The sequence below is a fragment of the Indicator indicator genome, chromosome 11 (assembly GCF_027791375.1).
Source record: "Indicator indicator isolate 239-I01 chromosome 11, UM_Iind_1.1, whole genome shotgun sequence".
Taxonomy (NCBI): Eukaryota; Metazoa; Chordata; class Aves; order Piciformes; family Indicatoridae; genus Indicator; species Indicator indicator.
Genome location: NC_072020.1, coordinates 31563617 through 31586733, shown reverse-complemented (window position 1 = coordinate 31586733; position 23117 = coordinate 31563617). Strand labels below are relative to the sequence as shown.

At 39.6% G+C, this 23117-nt stretch overlaps 1 protein-coding gene across 1 annotated transcript; it reads right to left on the bottom strand.

The window, feature by feature from the left end:
- Positions 1-198: 198 nt before the first annotated feature.
- On the bottom strand, positions 199-18293 carry RAB5A (RAB5A, member RAS oncogene family). Its single transcript, XM_054385101.1, has 6 exons — positions 18157-18293; positions 11614-11864; positions 7962-8113; positions 6463-6585; positions 3674-3767; positions 199-1648 (listed from the first exon to the last, which is right to left on the bottom strand). The coding sequence occupies exons 2-6, from the start codon at positions 11774-11776 to the stop codon at positions 1533-1535; spliced, it is 648 nt and encodes a 215-aa protein (XP_054241076.1). The 5' UTR covers positions 11777-11864; positions 18157-18293; the 3' UTR covers positions 199-1532.
- Between the last annotated feature and the right edge of the window lie 4824 nt (positions 18294-23117).

Below are 23117 nucleotides of genomic sequence, written 5' to 3'. Positions count from 1 at the left end.
AATTCACCAGAGAGTAACTGCAGGGCCACAGTACATACAGTACAAGCCTATATATAGCTGTGTCATGTATTTACTTGTAATCATCTGAAATGCTGACCCATATAGTAAAATCAGACACCTTGTCTGGAACCATGCAAATGCAATAAAACCTTCTGAAGCTCTCAAGTCAGAAACAGTAATAATTTTTTTTTTTAAACCACTTTATTCAAACCTGAGCACCTCAATATAAAACTAAACACTGGTGAACTGTCCTTTTCCTTGCTAAACCCAGATGACTGCACATTTGAAATCTGCTATCAATTCTACATTTAAATAGACTATTTCATCTCTTCTGACACCCTTGGTAGATTTCATTATAATGAAAAATAACTAAAAGAATTAGTGCAATATACTGGACAGATCAAAATAAAATGTACTTTGGAAAACAAAGTTGCAAAGTTCATTACTGACAGACAGCAGTACTTATGTTACAGATACAGGAGCATCATTTATTACTGTTCTAGCCACAAAGGAAGAACTTAGAACCCCCTTTGATTAGAGAGGAAAAAAAGTTAGCTTTAAGTAACTGTACATTCTGTATACCTTTAAGCAACTCTTAAATATTACAGAAAGTATTAAACAAATGTAGACTACAATGCAGAGTACCTATTTACAGTACATTAATATCCAAATTTAAAATCAAGTTGGATGTACATAATTGTTAGTGCACTATTTATTTTTTTTCCTTAGGGGAAAAACAAACTGCAATGGCCAGCAATGATCGAAACCAAGAAAGAATTCACAGACACTGAGTTTGTTGTGGTTTTACTTGAAGAACTCTTACAGTCTGGAGAGGGAAAAAAGAAAATCCTAAGTTGTAAAGTTTAATTTACTGGTCTGTACCCTCTGAGCAGATTAGCAATGAAGTTAAACTTGATTTCTCACTAAGTTCCTTAGATCATTTTACGTACAGTGTACAAACTAAAACTCCACTTTCTGGCAAGCACAGGGTTCTTAAAAATTGTTACTGCAAGTATTATTTGTAATTAAATTATTCAGCTATGGAATGTATTAACTAAACAGTAGACACCTGCAGAAACTACTGGTTGCATCAATACTGTGAATAAGTTTAAGTAATTTTTAGACCCTGTTTCTAAAAAGGTTTTTAAGGTATAGCTGAGAATTATGAGAAGTCCCAATTGTATTTATTTTAACAGTAATCAGTATTGAGGCTACAGGAACTGGCGAATTAGGTCCACAGAAAGTAGTCATTCTACACCTCTAATGGTAAATCATTTTAAAAACCTTTCAGCTGAAGGAAGTTTATTCTGATTCCATCTCTCCTCTACTGCTGAAACATTACAGCCAGTGGTGGATACATGCATGTTAAAATTTTAGGTCAAAAGAAAACTCTGTATCATGAACTTGACTATTATCATAAGTCTCTTTGCTGTTTGGAAGCAGTACTGGGCCAGGTTAAGCACTCCAATTCCATGGTTATTAACAGTTAGGAAGCAGAAGAATATTCAGAACAGTTTAAAGCAACTGACGTTTTAGTTACTACAACATTGACTCTTGGGTGGTTGTGTGGGTTCAGTAAGGTCTACTCCTCTTCCTCTGGCAGAGTTGGCTCCTGCATTCTGTGGTTCATTCTTGGGCAATTTTTTGGCTATAAGGTCAACAAGAAATAAGAGTTAAATCTGAGATTGCACTAAGATTAAATCACCTGAATACACAAACAGTCAACATATTATTCTACAAGCAATGTATCAGTATAATCACTGTAAAATCTGATTTGATTCAACGTGCTGGTAATAAAGGAGGTTTAGACACAACCTCTTAATGATTACCTGTCTTATACCTGATTTTTGCATTAGCAACTTGAACAGCAAAATGTATTTTCACAGGTATGCTATGCCAATAAATGATGCCTCTTGGAGGAATCCACCTACAGCAGAATAGGCTTTAAGATCAGCAGTGCTGGCACAAACCAGAAGCCCAGCTATCTAGCCAGATACTGTATCAAGCCTCTATTTCAGCCTGGCTCTTTCCTCTAGCTCTTGAGTGAATTGAATGGGATCCATATACACACACAGTCCTGAGAGCTGCATCCATGTTGTGCAAAAGGCCATTCCAAATACCATGTAACAGTTACACATTTATTAAGATTTCCTTTCATGGTCCACTGTTGCACAGATCTTACTATGATGCACTGACCAAGCTGAATTTTCTCCATCAATGTGAAAATCTACTCACATGGACAACCAATCTTGCAGACAAAATAGCCAGGTTCTAATTTCTCAAATTTACATTTGTGTACTTCATGAAAATATGTAGAGGTTAAGAGATATTGTTAATGCAATTTAAACTGCCAAAAAACTACCACATTTTAGGAATTATTATTATTATTATTATTAAAACTAGATGCAAAATGCACCTTTAGAACAAATTAATTTAAAAAAAATTTACCAGAATAGTGTAATTGACCATTTCTGTATCATTAAATGCAGGCCTACCTCAAACATTTATGAGACAAGTACTTTCCACTCACACAATTATGTTTTCCACCCAGCACCCCCAAATATTTATAGTGAATACAAAGCAAGTATTTGTTATGAAGTGTTGCTACAGTGATAATTTAATTTAATTTGCATCTGCTGGAAGTTTGAACCACACCACAAATTAACCTTCTGCTTTAGTAACTTGCAAAGAGTATAAGACCTTTTCAGCAACATTCACTTTTGCAAGCAATGCTGTTTCTCAAAAAAGAATGGGATAGAGAAGTCACTGTAGTGTAAAATAAACAGGTGTAGAGAAGGTGATTTGACACCAGACATTACTATTTCCCAGTAGCAGAGTCACCTCTGTGATTAAGGTTATTACCAAACAGGTTGATGACTAGCCTAAAAATGCATTTTTTTTCCCCTCTTCCACTATCAATTTTTTATTAATGATAAAATACAATTTTGTGTGTCAATGGAATTCACACAAAGGTCTTAACAATTAGTAAGTTACTACTATATATAAGCATCTTTACAGAAATCCCCAAGGTTATGTTAGGGATAATAATACATCAGTAAATTTGCTCTTCACATTAAGCGTTCTTTACTTATACTTGGACATGGAATTTAAGCACAACTTTTGCATTTCAGATAGTAGCATTTTTCCAGGTTCTGCATCTATCCAAGCCAGTGTGTAATCTTCTGTAAGCAACATACCAACACAAGGCATGTATTTATATTTTTCCACTTACATTCTTGCACTACATTTGATTAACAAATGCCAAGTACATCTTACACTTAAGAAAAGCTGTGTAAAGTTTTTTTTTTGTTCCCCATACCTAAAGGTATAGGTAACCTAAAGGTGTCTTTTTGCATGTAATAATGGAGCTTGCTTGAACTTGAAGCAGTACAAGTTTTTAATCATGGAATCAAAACAGGTACACAGAACTTGCTGACAGAATTCAGAAGTAACTTAGCACAGCTCTTCCAAGTGTTCTGGTGCTTGACAGAAGATCTGTGCAACTGTGGTTCAAGTAAGTTTATCTGACTTCAGAACATTGAAAGGTCCTATGGAAACTTCAGTGCCAGAAATAATTTACATGAAAACCAAAGATCTTGGGGTAGGAAAATGGTGATGGTATGAATCTCAGGAGAACAATTCCCTCCAACTCTCAGTTTGTTCACAAACTCACCAATTGCCATGAATATTTCATTAACGTTCATAGATGTTTTGGCAGATGTCTCCATGAACAGTAAGCTATTGTCATCTGCATAAGCCTGTGCTTCCTGAAAGTTAAAAATCAGTATGCATTACTCCATTAATACAAAACCCACAAAACCTGTACAATCATCATAAATTGTACTTTTACTGCCACTAAGGATTAGTAACAATTTCTATACCACTCTGCAGGAAAGTTTGCTGAAAGATTCATGTGGAAATGTGTTACTCATCAGCTATGAAGAAGTTACAATTCAATAAAGCATTTAAACATTTAGAACCCCTATGTTAAAAATCCTTACTCACCTTGAAAGTATCCAGACACAAAAAAAAAAAAAAAAATCTCAGGCAAAAATAAATATTTATTAAAGACACTAGCTGTCACATCATGAACAAATAAGCTTCAGACAGTACCATCAAATGTCAGCAAGTCTATTATTGCACTGGAAAGGTAACCTTGTTTGTCAACTACCTTGAATCTTTCAACCGTTGAGGTTGATGGATCAAACCAGTTTCATCATCTGACAGAAATCCACCATTTTAAAACAACTAAACAATACTAAATATCTTGCTACTTTACCTCCATTTGCACTCTGAATTTAGTTTTGAAATACAGTTTAGAGAAAGTTTCCAATTTCTGCCACTCTTCCTGTCAGCCAATTCAGCTGAGAATTCTCAGCTTTTACAATTATATAACAGGATCACAGAATGCTAGGGGGTTGGAAGGGACCTCCAGAGATCATCGAGTCCAAACCCACTGCCAGAGCATAGAATCTAGCACAGGTCACACAGGAACACATCTAGATGGGTCTTGAAGGTCTCCAGAGGAGACTCCACAACCTTCTCTGCGGAGCCTGTTCCAGTGTTCATGACCCTCACAGGGAAGAAGTTCCTCCTCAAGTTGAGGGGGAACCTCCTGTGCTGTGTTTATATCCATTGCCTTTGCATTCAGTTGGAAATGTACAAAAAAGCCAGACTACTAATACCTATGATGAAAAAATCTACAGAATTCTGTATGAAGTGACATTTGCTAAGTTCTATGTAACTGTATCTGAAAGAACACATGAACAAATGCATAGAAGTTTAAAATGTGCTTTGCAATTGATTGTCAAAGCCTGCAAGGAGCTCAAAAATCCTTTTAACAAAACCCTGAACACTGAAAAAAACATAAGATTGTAATTGCACTAAGAAATAAAGGTAGTTCTACTGTCCAATTCAATTTCATTTTTACTGTAGATGTGCATGAATTTTTTGTTAAATACCACAAATTTCAACAAAAAAGTTCAAGAAGGACAGGAAACTACCAGACAGAGTCCAGTGCAAGGCCACAAAGATGATGAGGAGAACCTGAGGGAGCTGAGGGTTCTGGAGCTTGGAGAGGAGGAGCCTGAGAGGTGACCTCATTGCTGTTGATAAAGATGTGCAGGGTGAGTGCCCAGAGGCTGGAGCCAGGCTCTGCTGGGTGATGCCCAATGACACCACAAGGGCCAATGGGTAGAAGTTGAGGCATAGGAAGTTCCATGGAAACAGGAGGAAGAATCTTTTCAGTGTGAGGGTGACAGAAGACTGGAACAGGCTGCCCAGAGGGGTGTGGAGTCTCCCTCTCTGGAAAAAATCAAGACCCATCTGGATGTGTTCCTGTGTGATCTGCTCTAGGTGCTCCTGCTCTGGCAGGGGGGTTGGACTGGATGGTCATTCAAAGTCCTTTCCAGTCCCTAACATTCTGTGATTCTGTGAAATCATAAAGATCCCACACCTTTGTTACAACTGACACAGAATTCTGGTAGAACACTGCTAACCTTCATGGTCCAGCTCCTATAGGTACAAAAGCAGTACCTCACACACAGAGACATCAAATACATATTAAAACTGTAAAGAGAATTTATAACTAATAAATACAATCTTAATTCAATTCAATCAAATAACAGACCAGAACTATCTGTTGTTAAGTTTTATTTGCCTTGGAAGCTACTTTCTGATAAGCTGGTTAAACTTTCTAGACTATAAACTGTAATGGTGAGAGCACAGATATATCCACGACACAAAAAAAAAACCAAAAAACAAAAAAACAGTGCTGTGAAAAGCACAATCAAAATCACAGATTCAACAGCATAGCCTAAGGAAGCTAAGCACAATCAATCAGCTTTGTATCATGCAACAATCAAAATTCTCCTGCTGACAAGTCAGAGAGAATGGCTTGCACTGGGAATTCCTGCTATCTCATCTCCTGACACTGTAGCTGCTGGTAATCTTGGGTAGAAGACAGGAGGTCACATCAAAGAACAGAAATTCAATTAGCCTTAAAGATATGCAAATAAATTAGTTATTACTCATAGTCAAACAATTATTCAAAAGTCTATAGCTACATATCACTTGTACAGAAATAGATTTGGCAGTAGCATGTATAATTTAATTAGTCCCAGCTGACGTTCGTATTTCACGCATGACCTCTGTAACAACTACCCAGGCTATGCATACAAGCTCTTCCTTGGTTTATTTACTTTCTATTAAAAAAAGAAAAAGAAAACCAAACCAAACCAACCAACCAAAAAAAAAAACCAAACAAAAAACCAACCCCAAACAAAAAAAACCCCAAAACACAACAACGAAAAACCCAAACAAAACAACCCCACAACAAAACCGAATATAAAACAAACCAAAACCCAACCAAACACACACCACAAAAACAAAGAAACAAAAAACTCCAACCAACCAACCAACAAGAGAAAAAGCTATTTCTATAACCACAAGTTATGTACATACCTGGAAATCCACAGCTCTTTTGTTAGCTAGATCAGCTTTGTTGCCTGCTAAAGCTATTACAATGTTAGGACTTGCTTGTCGCTGAAGTTCTTTGACCCAGTTTTTCGCTCTTGCAAAGGACTCCTGTTAATGATTGCAAAATGATGCAACTGAGTTTTATCATCCTTTTGTGCTCACCTATTATCCTAATCTGTTACCTATACTTCAAGCAAAAGGCCAACACAAGGCTGCTACCTTTGTCAAGGCAGCACACACTCCAACTTGTCAACTGAGCTTTTAAAATGAAACATTCCTACCTTAGAGCTAAATTGTGCTTCGTCTGGGTAATGCTGTAAAAGGTAAGTAAAGATAGGAAGATCTTTATGTAGACAGGCAAGAAAGAGGTGTGGTTAAGAGGCAAGAAAAAAAAATTAAAAAAAAAAGGAATTTTAACTTCTCCTCTAGAAGAATTGAGTTTATGAACAGCTATATTGAAAAGACTTCAAAACACTAACTACTGAGCACTTTTCATTATGGTATAGAGTTTCTATGTTTTTTTGAGGGTTTTGATATTGAAGTTTCATTTTACCAAAACCAAGTGAAGTATATCTGATCTAAGTTAAGTAAGAAATGAAGTTATCTTAGGCTTTGGTCTCAATGGCTTGTGCTATCTTTCCAAGCCTCACATGTAACCTGCAATACCACAATATTAATGTCTTTCACCACCACAAACTGCCACCAGCAATCAGAGGGCTGGAGCACCTCTCCTATGAGGACAGACTGAAAGAGTTTGGGCTGTTCAGTCTGGAGAAGAGAAGGCTGACAGGAGACCTTCCTGTGGCCTTCCAGTATCTGAAGGGAGCCTACAAGACAGCTGGGGAGGGACTTTTTAGGGTATCAGGTAGTGATAGGACTGGGGGGAATGGAAAAAAAAACTAAGAAATGGGTAGACCCAGATTGGATGTTAGGAAGAAGTTCTTTCCCATGAGGGTGGTGAGACACTGGCACAGGTTGCCCAGGGAGGTGGTAGAAGCCCCATCCCTGGAGGTTTTTAAGGCCAGGCTGGATATGGCAATGGGCAACCTGATCTAGTGTGAGATGTCCCTGACCATGGCAGGGGGGTTGGACCTAGGTGATCCTTGAGGTCCCTTCCAACCCTAACAATTCTATGATTCTATGTGGTGACACTAACAGCTCAATTCTGGTGAAATGATTTAAAAGTGAGTTTGAAACACTTTTGCATCAGAAGTTGCTTCCTTTTTCTCTCTAAACAACCCCCCAGAAATGTGGTCTTGTTAAGAAACATTTACAGATACAATTTAACATTGCATAGTCAAATATGAAATGAGCAACCTAATCTAGTGCAAGATGTCCTTTGCCCATGGCAGGCGGGATTGGACTAGATGATCTTTAAAAGGTTCTCTTTGATGAATCAATTCACACAAGTCAGTGAGAAAAATTAAGGAAAGATGAATGCAAGGCTGCTAAGTTGCAAAGCTCCCCTGTGCCCAAGCACTTACCTCGTTTGTAATGTCATACACCACTATAGCTGCTTGTGCTCCTCTGTAGTACATGGGTGCTAAGCTGTGGTACCGTTCTTGCCCAGCTGTATCCCAGATTTCAAATTTTACCGTTGTATCATCGAGACATACAGTCTGGGTTAGAAAAGCAGCTACAAAAGAGACACAGGTGCTGAAACCAGAATCTGCTTATGACTAGGTACTCTCATAAAACTGTCTTCATGGAGATGAAAATTATTTGCTTAAACAATTCCAGTCTATTGTTATAATATAGCAGGTTTGTAGCAAGCATTATTTGACAGAAGGTAGCTGATCACAAACACAGAACAGTTCTTTAAACCACCAGCCTTTCCTCAGCTTAAAGACAGAAGAAAGCAATAACTGTAAAGAACTCTTCTTTTTATTTTTTTTCTAATGGTGAATCTGAACAATCACAGGCCTTCTCTTAAATCTCCTAGATCCATTTCTTCCTGCATTGACAGGCTATAGAGAATACCAATTCCAGCATCCCATCATGCTATAATTCAACAGTTCTGACATTTACAGTATGCACATTACTTGAATGAGTATCCCAAAGCCTTGATTTTCAGTTCAGTAGTATCTCAGAATCAGTTTCTCAGAAGTATCTTGCTCTCAAAGCAGCCATATTTTTTATTTTCTAAGTGATCTCGAGAACTAATTTCCAAATAATTTTAACAACCTGCATCCTCAAGGAAAGTTGGATCCATTACCACAAATAATAGTCCTTTAATTTATCACAAGTCTTCAAATAGTTACTCCTAATAAAGATTTTCAATTCATATTATGGTACATATTAGAAATATGGAGCTGCGTATCTGTATTACAAAACTAAGCTAGACTCTCAAAAACTTCTTGAGGAGAAAAGAAAAACACAAAAGCAAGATTACCATCTACTGGATTCTCTTAACCCTTTGAGAGTTTTAATTCAGCCATCTGTTCTACTTCAGCTTTTGAAGTTTAAAAATAACCCCAGAACTGTTATGGTGGTCTGACAAGCTATCTTGTTTACCTGCTTTACAGTCACATTGTTTACCCGGTACATAGATAGCAGAAAACGTACAATGTCAAGAATTTAGAGGAAAGGTTGAGCAATCCAGCAGAAAGGCTTGGTGGTGTTTCTCCAGTCATGACAGACATTTTAGTGAAATACTGTGCACTGGCTTGCCCTTCCTCCTTGCACAAATGAAATATTTTAAGGCCGCCTACTTGACGAAATGCTAAGGGAAGCCTCCCCAACTGCCTGAACTAGGGACGCTCACCACTAAGCATATTCACAGATTGTGGCCTATTTAAATCAAATGTCTGAAGAGGTACTGACCCATAACCCTTGCATACTTGAGATGTTACCATGTCCCACATACTCCAAGAAATTATAGCCTATGAATCATTCCAGAACTGCTGCAACTTTCAGCTTAACTCATTACAGTAAACCAACAGCATGCCAATTGTGATTTATAAAGAACACTAACTACCATCAAGAAGCCAACTAGTTAACTGTTCAGGTGATTAGCATCCATCACAGATGAGCAGGAAGGCTGGAGAAGGTAAAGGCTTTGATGTTCCAATGCTAAATGACCATAAATCTCTGCTGAATATCCAAGCACTGGCAGAACAATCTCCTCTTGGTGGCTCCTTAACCAGCCCAGAATCAAAATAAAACAGGCCACCATGCATTCTCCATCAGACTAAGGGCTTCCTTCTGAGAACCAGCTCAATTTTGTATTTATCAAAAATAGACACAAGACATTAAAACAAATGGAATTTGAAGTTCTTATAGGCATTATTCTGTTCAATGGAAGAATACACCTACACTCTATAAATGAAAGGATGTCCTCAGGAAGAGAAATAAAACATGTGTTTTATTCTACGACATCCTCCTCTTTTTATCAAAAGGAACATTCAGCCACCACAAAATGTCAGTTACAAGATGTGTTAATTATCTGAAAGCTTATCCTTAACAGCCACACTTTTGTCTTAGGCAACTAACAGGCTAGTCTGAGGTGGCACTGTCTAATTATCAAACACTACCACATGACATGCCTGCCTCTAACTAAGCCCTCATAGATGTTTTAACTCAGATTCACAACACACATAAGTCTCTCTGTCATAAGGCTCTTCTGTATACAAAGAAAATGATACCTCAGGTAACCACAAGCTAGACAGCTTTTTCTATAGAGAACTTTTTCTGAATTCCAATACTGCTACATTTAGTATCTCTCAGCTGCATCATATGGCATTTCCTTGTTTCAATTTTATTACGGAAGAGCCACAAGAGAGAGATTACATTAAACTCTAGATAGCTGAACTTGAACTTAAGACTTGTTTAACCTTTGGATAGGTTTTAAACGGTGTAACGGAGCTTGGGTTATCCCTGTTTCTACCCAGGCACTAAAGAAAAAAAAAACACAACACAAAGAAGGAAATTAAATGGATTGGAGATTGCTGAAATGCAACAATTAATTTCACTTAATTTTAACAGTGTTTTTAAAACTAAAAACCACATTGAAATTAGGAAGAAGTTAATTCCCTACAAATCTTTTGGAATGCTCTCCCATGTTACCACATAGTATGAAAGGTTTCTGTATTATCTCACACAGCTAACACTTACTCTAAAGCCATTATAAAATACACGAAGCCAGCATTAGTAAGACTAAGTCTTAAAGGAGAAGAAAAGTGGTTCTCCACTTATGTTGACATATACACAAAATAAATACATGTAACAGCTAGAAATAGGGTAAAACAAATGATGCACTGAAATTCAGCTTGTATTTATTTTTGTGAACTTTGTTAGATTTTTTTACATTTCAACAACTGTTCATGTATAAGGACACGCACAGACCATGGAAAGGGAATTACGTGGATACGGCTGTTAGACTGATCCATGCAGGCAGGAACAGAGATTATTAGAGAATATTTATCCATCCTTAAAAATATTTTTTTTTTTTAAGTATGTATGCCATTAGGTAGTTCAGGGTAAATTTAAACTTACTGAAGGAGGAGCACAGCTCAAAGCGCAACCAACCTCAACATACAATATGCAACAAAAGATATCTGCCAGGCAGGTGGGGAGTAGGATAAAATTCTCTTGACAGTTAAAAAGATTTTTCTTAAATTCAAGTAGCCAGCACTTCCTTTGTTTGAAGTGACAAAACATAAAAACAGCAAGCTGAATTTTGTGATTACTAACAAAGAAAGGTATATCCAGAAATGTAGCATGTTCTCCCAAAGCCAGGATGCATAAATGACAACACAGAAACTTTTTGGAAGATGCAGCACTGTTTTCATACCAACCAAGTTCTTAACTCTTATTCAACAGCTATTTCATGCATGAAGCACACACCACAATTAAAGTAGCCACACATCCACTCACAAACAAAACATACCATCAACCCCAGTTTTCAAAACTATGCACTTTAAGCACGTTTGCTTTCTCTACTTGTCATGGATGTTTGCTACAGTTTTGTGCCAACCACAACTGTTAGCTTAGAAAGTACAGCTCTCAATTAAGAGACATAGGGCTCAGATTTGATCCTTGCTTGTCAGTCACACATTCCAGAAATGCCATTACATTCAAGGTTGCCAAGGGCAAGGACAATATAAACTCAACAGATTAACAGGATAATTTTCTCACCTCCAATCGTACTTTCTTGAAACTCATGGAACTGTCCTTTTACAAAACGAAGCACCAAACTTGATTTGCCAACTGCAGACTCTCCTAAAAGTACTAATTTGAACTGGCAAATTTTGTTTCCAGCATTTGGCCCATTGGGTCTTGTTGCTCCTCGATTAGCCATGTCCAAATTAGAAAGAAGTCCTTTGTTTCAAGCTCTCAAAAGCAAGTTCCAGGATTCAGATCTCTGCAATACTTCTGCCAGTACCAACCTGTTTATGAAAAGACAGTGGGTGGTATTAGTTACAAACCAAGCAAGAAAAATCCAATTCACTAAAGCAATATGGATTACACATCATTTATCCAATACTCAATACTCCAAGGCACTGCTACCGTCAAGATGTCAAACAGAAAAAAAAAAAATCTATGACAAATGAACCAGTTACCTTCTTCAATACCTAGTTAAAGTTAAAGCTTCAAATTAGGCCATTAAAATCCAATTATGTTTCTTCTTGCAAGACTTTCAGCTCTTATTTCTTAACATACGTTTTAACACAACAGATGCAGATTTTCACATTCTTGGTAAAACATAAAATGATAAATAGTTTTTCTGCTATTGCTAAGCAATGTTCTAAAGTCAGCCCCACTGACCAATCTTAAAATTGGGAAAACTCAATCACATCCAGCTCTTTGCAAGTATACTTCATCAATTCACTTGTATCATGTATATCAAATGAAACTTCCGTAAAAGTACAGATGTGTACATCTGTAAATCATTAACATCTTCTCTAGATAACACCTGTAGTTTGAGAAGCAAAAATACAAAGCCTTCCATAGGTAGAAAATGGATTGTCTTGACTGCTAAGATCACTTTGGGCAAGCCACCAAAGATGATGATAAATTGCTGTTTCCGATATTAACACATCCTAGCAGATCAATATTCACAACAGAGATATTTGTTAAGAACAAGTATGAGCAGTATGTATTCCTTGGTCTACCTACTCTTTTTTAAAACACTTAAAAAAAACCAAAACAAAACATTGTATTTATTGATATGGAGAGGGAAGCCTTTAGACTCTGCTGGTATCCCTTCTGAGCCTAAGATTTATGCTTTTACATGCTTAACAGTAAAGATTAAATCTTTGCATATAGACATTGCTGTATTAAAATCTGGCATAATAATTTTCTCTTTCCTCCCAGTTCCCAAAACAGAATTCCAAGGAAGCCCACAGGAAATACAAGTAAGTGATGGTCATTCACCTCTCAGAGCCATCTGCTTTTGTATTTATGCTAAAAAACTCAACCAAACAAAATCACAAACCATCCAGCAACTTTATCCTGCTGCAGCTGATTGTTTACTTGAATGATGCATACTTTGTGGGCACACAGCTTTTCTAGAATGTCACTTTGTAGCACACTGTCCTGATCTAGAAAATGGCTTTAATACATATGTTGCTAAAAGGTAAGCAGAGCCACGACTTTCAAATTACTTCTTGTTTGTAAAGCAAGGAGTAGTCTTTAGCCATCTTCCCATTTAAACCATTTAGTACATGTGTTAGGCACTTAAGAGTGTAGCAAACTGGAATGCTAAAGTCAGACACTAAGCCTTCAGTCTCCTCCTTAACACCCCTTTTGTAAACTCAACCCAAGTCCTGAAGAATCTTTTCTGGAAGGTGCTAACACTCAAGCAGAGTTCCAGCCTCCACTCCATGCTGCCATTTCCTATACCTCTCAAAATAATTTAGCTTGTTCCAGGTAGGATATTCCAATCTTGTATTCATCCTTGTCTATCCTGAGCTTGTGTCCTGTTTGTCATAATATCCTTAAATCAACATTTGTATCAAACTTTAGTTGTATCTTCTTGCAAACACATTCTCTCCCTGTGGTATATTTTCCTGTTTCTGTCAAGCAAAAGCATCTGCATATCCCACCACTGTTATTAACACCATTGCAATTAAATGCTATCACTCTTACACATTAATTTTGGTTGAGCATTTTTGAACACAGGAACAGATTCAGTTATTTTAAAAATGCCACACCTCTCATTCTTACAGCATTAAACAGTTGATGCACAGCTGGTGTATGCTGGTTCTCAGGCAAGTCTCTTTCCCTCTGTATCATGTGCTGATGAAATACATTTCAGAAGTCATGGAGCAATTTGGATAAAAATGCATCGACAACAGTTAATGTCTCCCTAACTACACTACAAGAAAGCAAGCAGCAAGGCATAGCCAAAGTATAAGTAGCTCAGAACACTGGCAGCCACTTGTTTATCCTTTCTTTTCAAAAGGTAATGAAGACTTTCTGGTTTAAAATGAAATACACCTGTTTGCTGTAGCATTCTAGTGCATTTGAATAACCATGAAATAATTTTAAATCCTTTGAGTCTTAATTCATTCCATGTTTTTTCTAAACTCTGGAGCATTAATAAAGACAGAAGGACTACATCCAATGACTATGTGAGTTAGAAATTTTGAGCAAGTGACTTCTGGATGAAGCACAGTGAAGAAAATCAACCCACTACACTGGTTACTTGCTGTGACTACTTTTTTTGCTTGCTGTTTCCTATAGTGAGAATAAAAGGAGGTATGACAGAAAAACAGACAAGACTGATTTAACTCCTATCTCCTGGTTTCAACTGGCCATTCAAAGCTTTCAGCTATTCAGATTAGTGTTATATACAAGATATGAATTACTACCCCTTGCAAAAACTCCTTCAGAAAGCAAAGCTGAAAGAGGTTGTCAAGAAAAATACCCAACTCAATTTCTATAGGTGCCCAATCTATTGAAGCTGTAGTTATCACAGAACTTCAAAGTTTGCACATTTATAACATCCTTCCCATCACCAGAAACCATTTTTGACATTCAAATACTATGTAGAAACTAAGCAGCTGTCAAGCCACAAGAGATGACACTACCTAAGAGGAAGGCCATCAAGTCCCAGAAATCTACTGCAAACATCTTTCATTCAACAGTCACATCAGAAGATCTAATAACTTAGTAGGAAAAAGTCACTCACATCCTGTATAAGTGTATATGTAAATAATATTTTGAAGTTTCAAATTACATTGAAACCATTCGGTAAGTTTGCAACATGTCAGTATGCAAACATAAAAAATGAGGAAATATTTTCTTCTTTCTAAAAAGAATCCTAGAATTGTTTTGTTTGGAAAAGACCTCCAAGATCAAGTCCAACCATCAACCTATGATGATGATCATTAAACCATGTCTCAAATTGCCATGTCTACGTGGTTTTTTAACACCTCCAGGGATGGGGACTCCACCACCTCCCTGGGGCACCTGTTCCAATGTCTGACCACTCTTTTGGTAAAGAAATTTTTCCTAATATCCAATATAAACATCCCCTGGCACACTTTGAGGCCATTTCCTCTTGTTCTATGCCTTGATACCATGACTTGATATTACGAGACCAACACCCACCTCACAATAACCTCCTTTCAGGTAGCTGTAGAGAGCAACAAGGTCTCCCCTTTTTCTCCAGACCAAACAATCTCAGTTCCCTCCTCAGACTTGTTCTCCAGACCCTTCACCAGCTTTACTGCCCTTCTCAGGACATGCTCCCCCAGCTCAATGTCTTTCTTACTGTGAGGAGCCCAAAACTGAGCACAGTATTTGAGGTATTGTTTCACCAGTACCGCACACAGGAGCACGATCGCTTCTCTGGTCCTACTTGTCACACTATTCCTAATACAGGCCAGGATACTGTTGGCCTTCATGACCACCTGAGAACACTGCTGGCTCATGTTCAGGGTCAGCCAAGGTCCTTTTCCACCCTACAGTTTCCAGCCACTCTACCCCAAGCCAAAAGCACTCAGGGGGTTGTGACCCAAGTGCAGCACCAGGCATTTGGCCTAAGTGATACTACAGTTTGACACTGCCATTGCAGAATGTTTTTAGCTTGTTCTTTTTACATTTGTGTGCTGAACATAGTGCCTCACAAAGATTTAAAAGTAGATTTCAATGCTACAAACCCCCCACACACTGGAAGCCTCAGGTCACATTCATTCTCCAGTTTCTTAACTTATCTATAAAATACAACCCTTAAGAACAAAAAATCACCACAAAAGAGAGCAATACTATATTCAAGTACCCTACACACACTCTGCAAATTTGAGCCATTTTTGACACATCACTTTTGAGACAGTTATGAACATTTACTTCAAGGATTTAGCAGCCATACCTATTTTTTACCCTTCTCTTAAATGAAAATACCCACTATCATCTCCATCCTTTCCTTTTGAATGCTAAGCAAACTTTCAATTCAGTATGTTTGGAACATGTGAAGAAAGAAAATCTTAATACACATCTATATAAAAGCAAGTAGATATCTGTTTGACTTGAAGCAAGATCCTAAACTGATACATGGAAGCTATGTAAGGGAATTGTATAACAATGTGCTGAGGAAAATACTGTGTAACTTTCTTAGATGGATGGCTTCATATGGATAGAAATGAGGGAGATTTTCTGACATTTACATGATTTGTAGTAAGAATTTCATCATGTATTAAAAAATAAGGCCCATTTTTCAGTCTTGGGCACTACAAAAATGTAGGAACTTCTGCTTAGTATGAAATTTCCTTCTTTTGGTCTGAAAGACACAGCAGCTCCATTCCAGAGCAATGAAGTTTGGAACATATTAGGAAAGTACTCCAGTTAAACCCTACCGAGTAGTTTACCAGATGCTGGGTATTCTCATCACTCTAGAAGTTGATATATGCTGCTAGATAGTCTTTGTAAATTAGTTTTATTTACAAAAAATACTCATTAAGTATTTTAATAGATCACCACACGTTTTATTATGTTTGAGTCAAAGTACAAAACACCAACAGTCCTAACCAATACCTAGAAACTCACAACTGAATGGTATAATTCAGTCATGAGCGTTCTGATTAATGCCTATCTTAAACTACATGAAAGTTAATACAGAAGTATCAAAATAACACTAGTGACAAAAAAAAAGCCAGCCTACTGATGAGATCAAGACAACCAACACTGTTCCTACAACAAATATGATTAAGTGCTTTAGCAAGTACAATGACCACAAAAAATCCCACAATAAATTGAAAAATGGAGCATTCTGCCACTTTTATATTTCAGAGCAAATGATTGTGTTTCTTACCACAGACACACTCACTATTGTAGCAATTTTCAACATTTTCACACACTTGGAGAATGATCATACAGTGCTGAGGCTGCACCATTATTTACTGTCAATTTTTTTATACCATCTTGAAGGTTTTAAAAAGTCACTCCTTTTATTAGGCACTCCTACTAACCAAGTTTTTGTTATTCCCTTCTAGATTTGGCAGAATTTGTGTAGCATCTTACTGCAGTGGTCAAGGCAGCAATATGCACAGGTATCAAAATACTTATGGCACATAAGCTGGTTTGCATTGAAAAATAAAGAGACAGTAAGTCAGACAAGTGAATCAACACAATCACTGCAAAAAAATCATAGGCTTCCAATTAAAGTTAATAGCCATTTCAATAAGCTCATATGAATGATATACAGCACTAATTGCTTTCAAATAAACTAGTTTATCGTATAGGAAATGTAAGTAATGATGACTGTACTATCACTATCTCTGGCCACCTCACTTCAGCCAACATCTATCTTTTCCTGACATTTGTCATTACAGAATAACAATACATAGAAGCAATCTAGATTGCCTGCAACTACCAAATTAGATAAAACAAAGATGCCATGCTTTTTACTTGGTCTGAACATTAAGTGGAAGAAACTGATTATTTTCAGCTACTTCGTTAGTTGTTCAGCCTCTCTTTTCTATCCCCAAGCTTTGCAAGAGGCATAAAGTAGTAGAAAAAAATTAAGAATCATCGAAAACCATGGGCCTGTCATGGCCCTATTGTTCGGAACATTTTGATGATTCTTATACAAGTCAGCTCTTCTAAAACACGAGGACATTGATTTGTCCCTTCACCTTACTTTACCTTTATATCTAGTTTCAAATTAAGTTTTATGTACAGCACACTCACTATACTAGGTCTGTCGCTATCCCTCGGCTAGCGACGTCCTGTCTATTTTATTCACCACCTTATTCACCGTCCCTCTTCCAGCCGCAAGTGAAAGGAAAAGCAAAGACCCTAACACCCAACCTCCCCTTCGTATCTCACGGGCAACTCGAAGGTAACAACCCTGGCCCTTGCAGCTGAACCCAGTGATCACTGCAACAGAGCCCGCTCTCTCCTCGCCGCAGCCCCTCCAACTCCCACCGCCGCCGCCACCGCAGCCTCCCCTCCCCCGCGGCTCTCTTCCAGGCACAGGAATAAGGGGAAGTGGGAAAATCGGGGGCGCCATTTTGAGACAGGAAGGGAGAGACCAGCCTCTCCTCCTCGTACACGGGGCTGCCCACCTCGGCAGCCCACACCAAGGCCCAGCATTCCCCGCAGGGCCTGTCCACGGTACCCGAGAGACGACAGCCAGCAGGAGCCCGAACAACAGGCACTCTATTCGCTTTCCCCGCTCCTCATCAGGCCCCCCGCGAGCGCGGCCCTCCGCCTCGCCACCGCCTACCTCCTCACCTGGCCAGGCCGCAGCGGCCGCGCGTGGAGGAGGGGAAGCCGAGCCTGGAAAGCCTGGAGGCGGCGCAGCCACGTCTGTCTATCCACCGGGACTAGCGGGTGAATCGGGGCACGGTGGGTTGGAGGAGAGGGAAGAGGGGAGGCGGCTCCTCGGCGGGGCGCGGGAGAGGGGTGGGGGCGAGGGGCGGGGGCGCAGCCGTGCCTCACCCAGCCCGCTGCTGACTTCCGCCGCCGCCTCGGCCCTGACCAAAACACACACACACGTACTTCCGCCGCCGCCACGTCACGGCCTGCACGCGGCGTGCGCTTCCGGTGCGCCGCGCGTCACGTGACTCCCTTTCTTTCCCACCCTTTCCAGCCCTTTTGTTTTCTCTTCTCCTCTGCCCGGCCCTCACCATGGCAACGCGGAGGGATGGAGCCCCTTCCGTACCCCTCCCTGCTAACTGTCCCCATGTTCCAGCCCACGCCGGCACGATGCCGGCCGGACCTCCCCGCCTGGCCCCCCGCCCGCCCTCGGGCCTCGCCGCCGCCCTGGGGTGGGGTGTTTCGCCCGTCCCACGCCTAGCTTCGCTGCCTGAGTTGTAGCTGGGTAAGTCCCGAGAGGCGACGAGTCGGTCTGTCAGCGGCATGGGAGTTTCGTCCGATCGATCTCAGGGTGTCCCATGCCTTCTGCCTGTGCTCAACGCGGAGGAACAGAGTCTTTGGGAGAGAACGTCTTCCGTACTTGTCCTCTGGGGATGGCGGGTGCAGTGCAGCCTGGGGAGCTTGGGACGGGAGCCGTCACGCAGACGGAAAAGGCTTGGTTTAATTCTTTAAAAGAACTGGTTTCCAAATCTGAAACACAAATGGGAATTTATTTAATTAATATTAATAATTTAATAAGTTAATAATAATGCTTAATCATTGGGACAACAGTTGTTTAGCAACTCTGTCACTGGAAATACTGAATCAATATTTGATGTTGCTGTCCTCTCAAAATATCTTTACCACATGTATTTAACTGAAGCAAAAATTGTTAGGGAAAGCCTATGGCCAGTGTTATACAACAGCTGAGACTCCACTGTGCCATTCATTAATTATATGACTGCAGTGTTAGCTGTCCTTCTGCTTTTCCTGTTGTTGTTGTTGCTGCTTTAGAAATATGCTAAGAATAGAAGGAAAGGAATAATTAATCATGTCACAGCCTCTTTTTAAAATTATCTTCGTTCTTTTATGCTGTCTGCTGTTGTGTTTCCCTTGTCCTTTCTTTCCTTCCCTAGTACGGACATGTCAATACTTAAAAAATTACTGAAATGAATGGTGAAGAGGAACTTCTTCACTGTGAGGGTCACAGAGCACTGGAACAGGCTCCCCAGAGAGGTTGTGGAGTCTCTCCTCTGTTACATGCATGAGGTTCCTAAAGGCTAACTAACTTCCTGACTGCAACACAGAGCCTTAGTAGGTCTCTTTTGCTCTGTGAGACTCCCAAATTCCTAGCTGGTTGATGCCAGTGTACAGGGTCAGTAAACAGGAAAGATTCACTGTGAATGTGTAAAATATAGGTAGGAGACTGTGGCAGTAATCAAATGACCGAGTTCCAGTTGCTCTGTTTTGGTTTTGACAGGCCTCTAAATTTAGTTAGTGGTAAACATGAGTTTCTTCTGTTGTAGTCTGGACAGACTGATGTTGAAGTAAAGCTCTCAAATCACGCAGAGAGCCCTTCCAGCATTCATATTTTCATATTTTATGTAATCTTGGGTCATATGTCAAATACCAAAAGTGAAACTGTGTTGGATGATGGTAAAACACCAAACCAAACCAAACCAAAGTTCATGATTTCAGCAGATGGATTTCTATTTCAGCATTTCTCTGCAGAGTGTAATAATACACTCTGCTCAGTCTTTTTTATGTTGAAATATGACTCTAGATGTGTAGTAATAAATGGAAGTTGGCTTTAGAGGTTATGCAGAATCTCTTTATTCTGTTTTAACTTCCCAATTCTTTTTTTTTTTTTTTCATATGTCCATCTGCTGTAACAGCCCTTTTTCTGTCTTCTGTCTCTGCTTGTGTAAGTTTTCTCTGTACATCATTAATTGGTTTGGTCATGTCAGATTGGATGTTAGGAAGAAATTCTTCCCTGTGAGGGTGGTGAGACACTGGAACAGGTTGCCCAGGGAGGTGATAGAAGCCTCATCCCCAGAGGTTTTTAAGGCCAGGCCTGATGGGACTCTGGGCAATGTGATCTAGTGTGAGTTGTCCCTGCTTCTAGTTGGAACTAGATGATCCTTGAGGTCCCTTCCAACTGTGACAATTCTCTGATTCTATGTCATATACCATATACAATGTGTTCAGCACATAGCAAGCAGTGATTTTTTATTCATAAATGAGTTGATAAAAATTACGGAAGTAATCAGGCAATAACAACAGCAAAGTGTATCATCATGGAGTTTCACAAAATTTGTAGGGTTTTTATATGAAATTCTCTGGCCTTCAGAAACTCTCAAAATTAATGCTTTGACTGCCATCTATGCTAGCACCACAGTCTGACTGTGTTGCAGAACATGGAGGTTTTGTGCTTCATAAGAAAAGTAAAATGCAAGGGTTTAGGAAGTTTCCATTCGTCAGTTTCAGCCTGAACAGGATAGAAAGAGGCACTACATTGTGGGAACTGGATGTCAGCAAATAGTGGTAGCTTTCAAATGACAAAAACCCCTAAACCCAACCAAAACCCAACCAAAAAAATCCTGAAATAACAAGGTACAGAATAGTAATACTTTGAGCACAGGTAGATAGTTGGCTAGAAACTCAACAAATGCAAGACTAAAATTCAAGTCCCATTTTCCTGTACCCTGTTATTACCATTTTTGCAATATTATACTTTAGTTTTTTCTTCTTCTGATAATTCTATCCTTACCCAGTTACTCCTCTCAACCAGATCAAGTTCATCCCTGATTTCTAACGTCTACAGTTTTGTTCAAATCACAAATTAGCCTTTACTAGGTAGAAGTTGTACCTGAGAGATGAACAATTCACAAGGCAAGATATTAACAATTATTTGATTATTAAACTACCAGCAGTTATGCTTTATTTCTAAGGAGCGCTCTAAACTTTTGTTAACAGCCAGTATGGCTGAAATGTGAAGTGAAATGAAATGAACATGTTAAGAATTTAGTTCCCAAGTGGTCATGGATATTCTCAATTTAGTGGTGTGATACAGCCATGTCTCCAGCAGAAAAACACACCTGCTTTTGATAAAGGGCACCAGCGTGGAGACAGGTAGATAATGGCTGCAGATGACCTGTCTTAGGAGAAAGTTAAGCTTCATTCATGTGCTGCTGATGTATTCACATGTACTATCCATGCCTTGGCAGTCAGGCACCTCTGCTGCCCAGTGGACCACAGCAATCATTGCCCAAGCCTCTCCTCTTCCGTTTGTAGGAAAGGGTCCTGAGAATTCAGTTTTAATTTAACTATGTTAATTTTAAATCCTTATCAAACAAATTTTAGAGCCAAGGATAAAATGGCAACAGCTGGTAATGTTTGTTCATTACACACAGAATCACAGAATCAGCCAGGTTGGAAGAGACCTCTGAGATCATCAAGTCCAACCGATCACCTGGCCCTATCTAATCAACTAGACCATGGCATTAAGTGCCTCACCCAGTCAAACACCTCCAGGGATGCCGACCCCACCACCTCCCTGGGTAGCACATTCCAATAGCCAATCTCTCTTTCTGTGAAGAACTTCTTTCTGAGATCAAGCTTAAACTTCTCCCTGTGCAGCTTGAGACTGTGTCCTCTTGTTCTGTTGCTTGGGAGAAGAGACCAACCCCCAGCTGGCTGCAACCTCCCTTCAGGTAGTTGTAGACAGCAATGAGGTCTCCCCTGAGCCTCCTCTTCTCCAGGCTAAACACCCCCAGCTCCCTCAGCTGCTCCTAAATTATGATTAAGGTCTGTATTTTTATCTAAAATTGTTTTTGCCATCATAGGACTATAGAGAGTGGAACAGGACATGATTAAGTTTAGACATTTTTATTCAGAAGAAGGGAAAATTTTACAAAATGTCACCTGAGAGTAAAAGCCTTCTAAGAGCTGAGGGGCTATTGAGCAGCAGTGAAACTTGTTCAGTCTTACCATGTTGCTTTACTTGAAGAAATCCACATCCATTTCTAAAAAGCAAGTAGTTTAGATATGTGTTGACACATTTAAGACAAACAGTAAGAGCATCCACGTGTCCTGTTGACACATTTAAGACAAACAGTAAGAGCATCCACGTGTCCTGATGCATGGGTGGTGCTGACAGGCTTCTCGCACCTGCCTCTGTGCTGTTGTGTAGATGGAAGTTGCAGTTTTCTCTCGAGGAACCATCTCAATAGAAAAGATTTTATTAATGTGTTTATACACGTGACAACACTTGTGAAAGGGGCTGCATTTTGTGTTATAATCATCAATAAAGATTTAAAGTTTGATAAGACTTTTGACCGTGTAAGACCTTCTTTCAACCCAACGGGAACTCAGACAACTAGTGTGAAAGCTGGTGGATTTTCAAGGAATTTAATAATTGTCTACCTCTTCAGCTGGTCGGTAATTATTTGCTTTGATCATGGCGGTTATGAAATAGCCCGATGGAATTTTTTTTCCTGGCTTTTTCTGGCAGGTAGAAGGGAGATGGCAAGCGGGCTATGAGGGGGGCGGACGGTCGGTGCTGCGTACGAAGGAGATGGCAGGAGGGCGATGAGGAAGGTGGAGGGCTAGTGCTGGGTGGAGGGAGGTGATGGGAGGGCTATGAGGGGAGCGGACGGATAGTGCTGGGTGCGAGGGAGGTGATGGCAGGGCTGCGAGGAAGGTGGACGGCCGGAGCTGGATGCCAGGGAGGTGATAGGAAGGCTGTGAGGAGGGTGGAGGATGCGAGGGAGGTGATAGGAAGGCTGTGAGGAGGGTGGAGGCCGGTGCTGGGTGCGAGGGATATGGCGGGAGGGCTG

What these genes read in the sequence shown, in the direction of transcription:
- RAB5A (XM_054385101.1), bottom strand. Translation starts at nt 11,776, where the DNA reads ATGGCTAATCGAGGAGCAACAAGACCCAATGGGCCAAATGCTGGAAAC. An exon ending in TCAAGAAAGTACGATTGGAG is followed by an intron (nt 8,114 to 11,613) that starts GTGAGAAAATTA and finishes TCTCTTTTGTAG; the next exon opens with CTGCTTTTCTAACCCAGACT. An exon ending in TGAAATATTCATGGCAATTG is followed by an intron (nt 1,649 to 3,673) that starts GTGAGTTTGTGA and finishes TTGACCTTATAG; the next exon opens with CCAAAAAATTGCCCAAGAAT.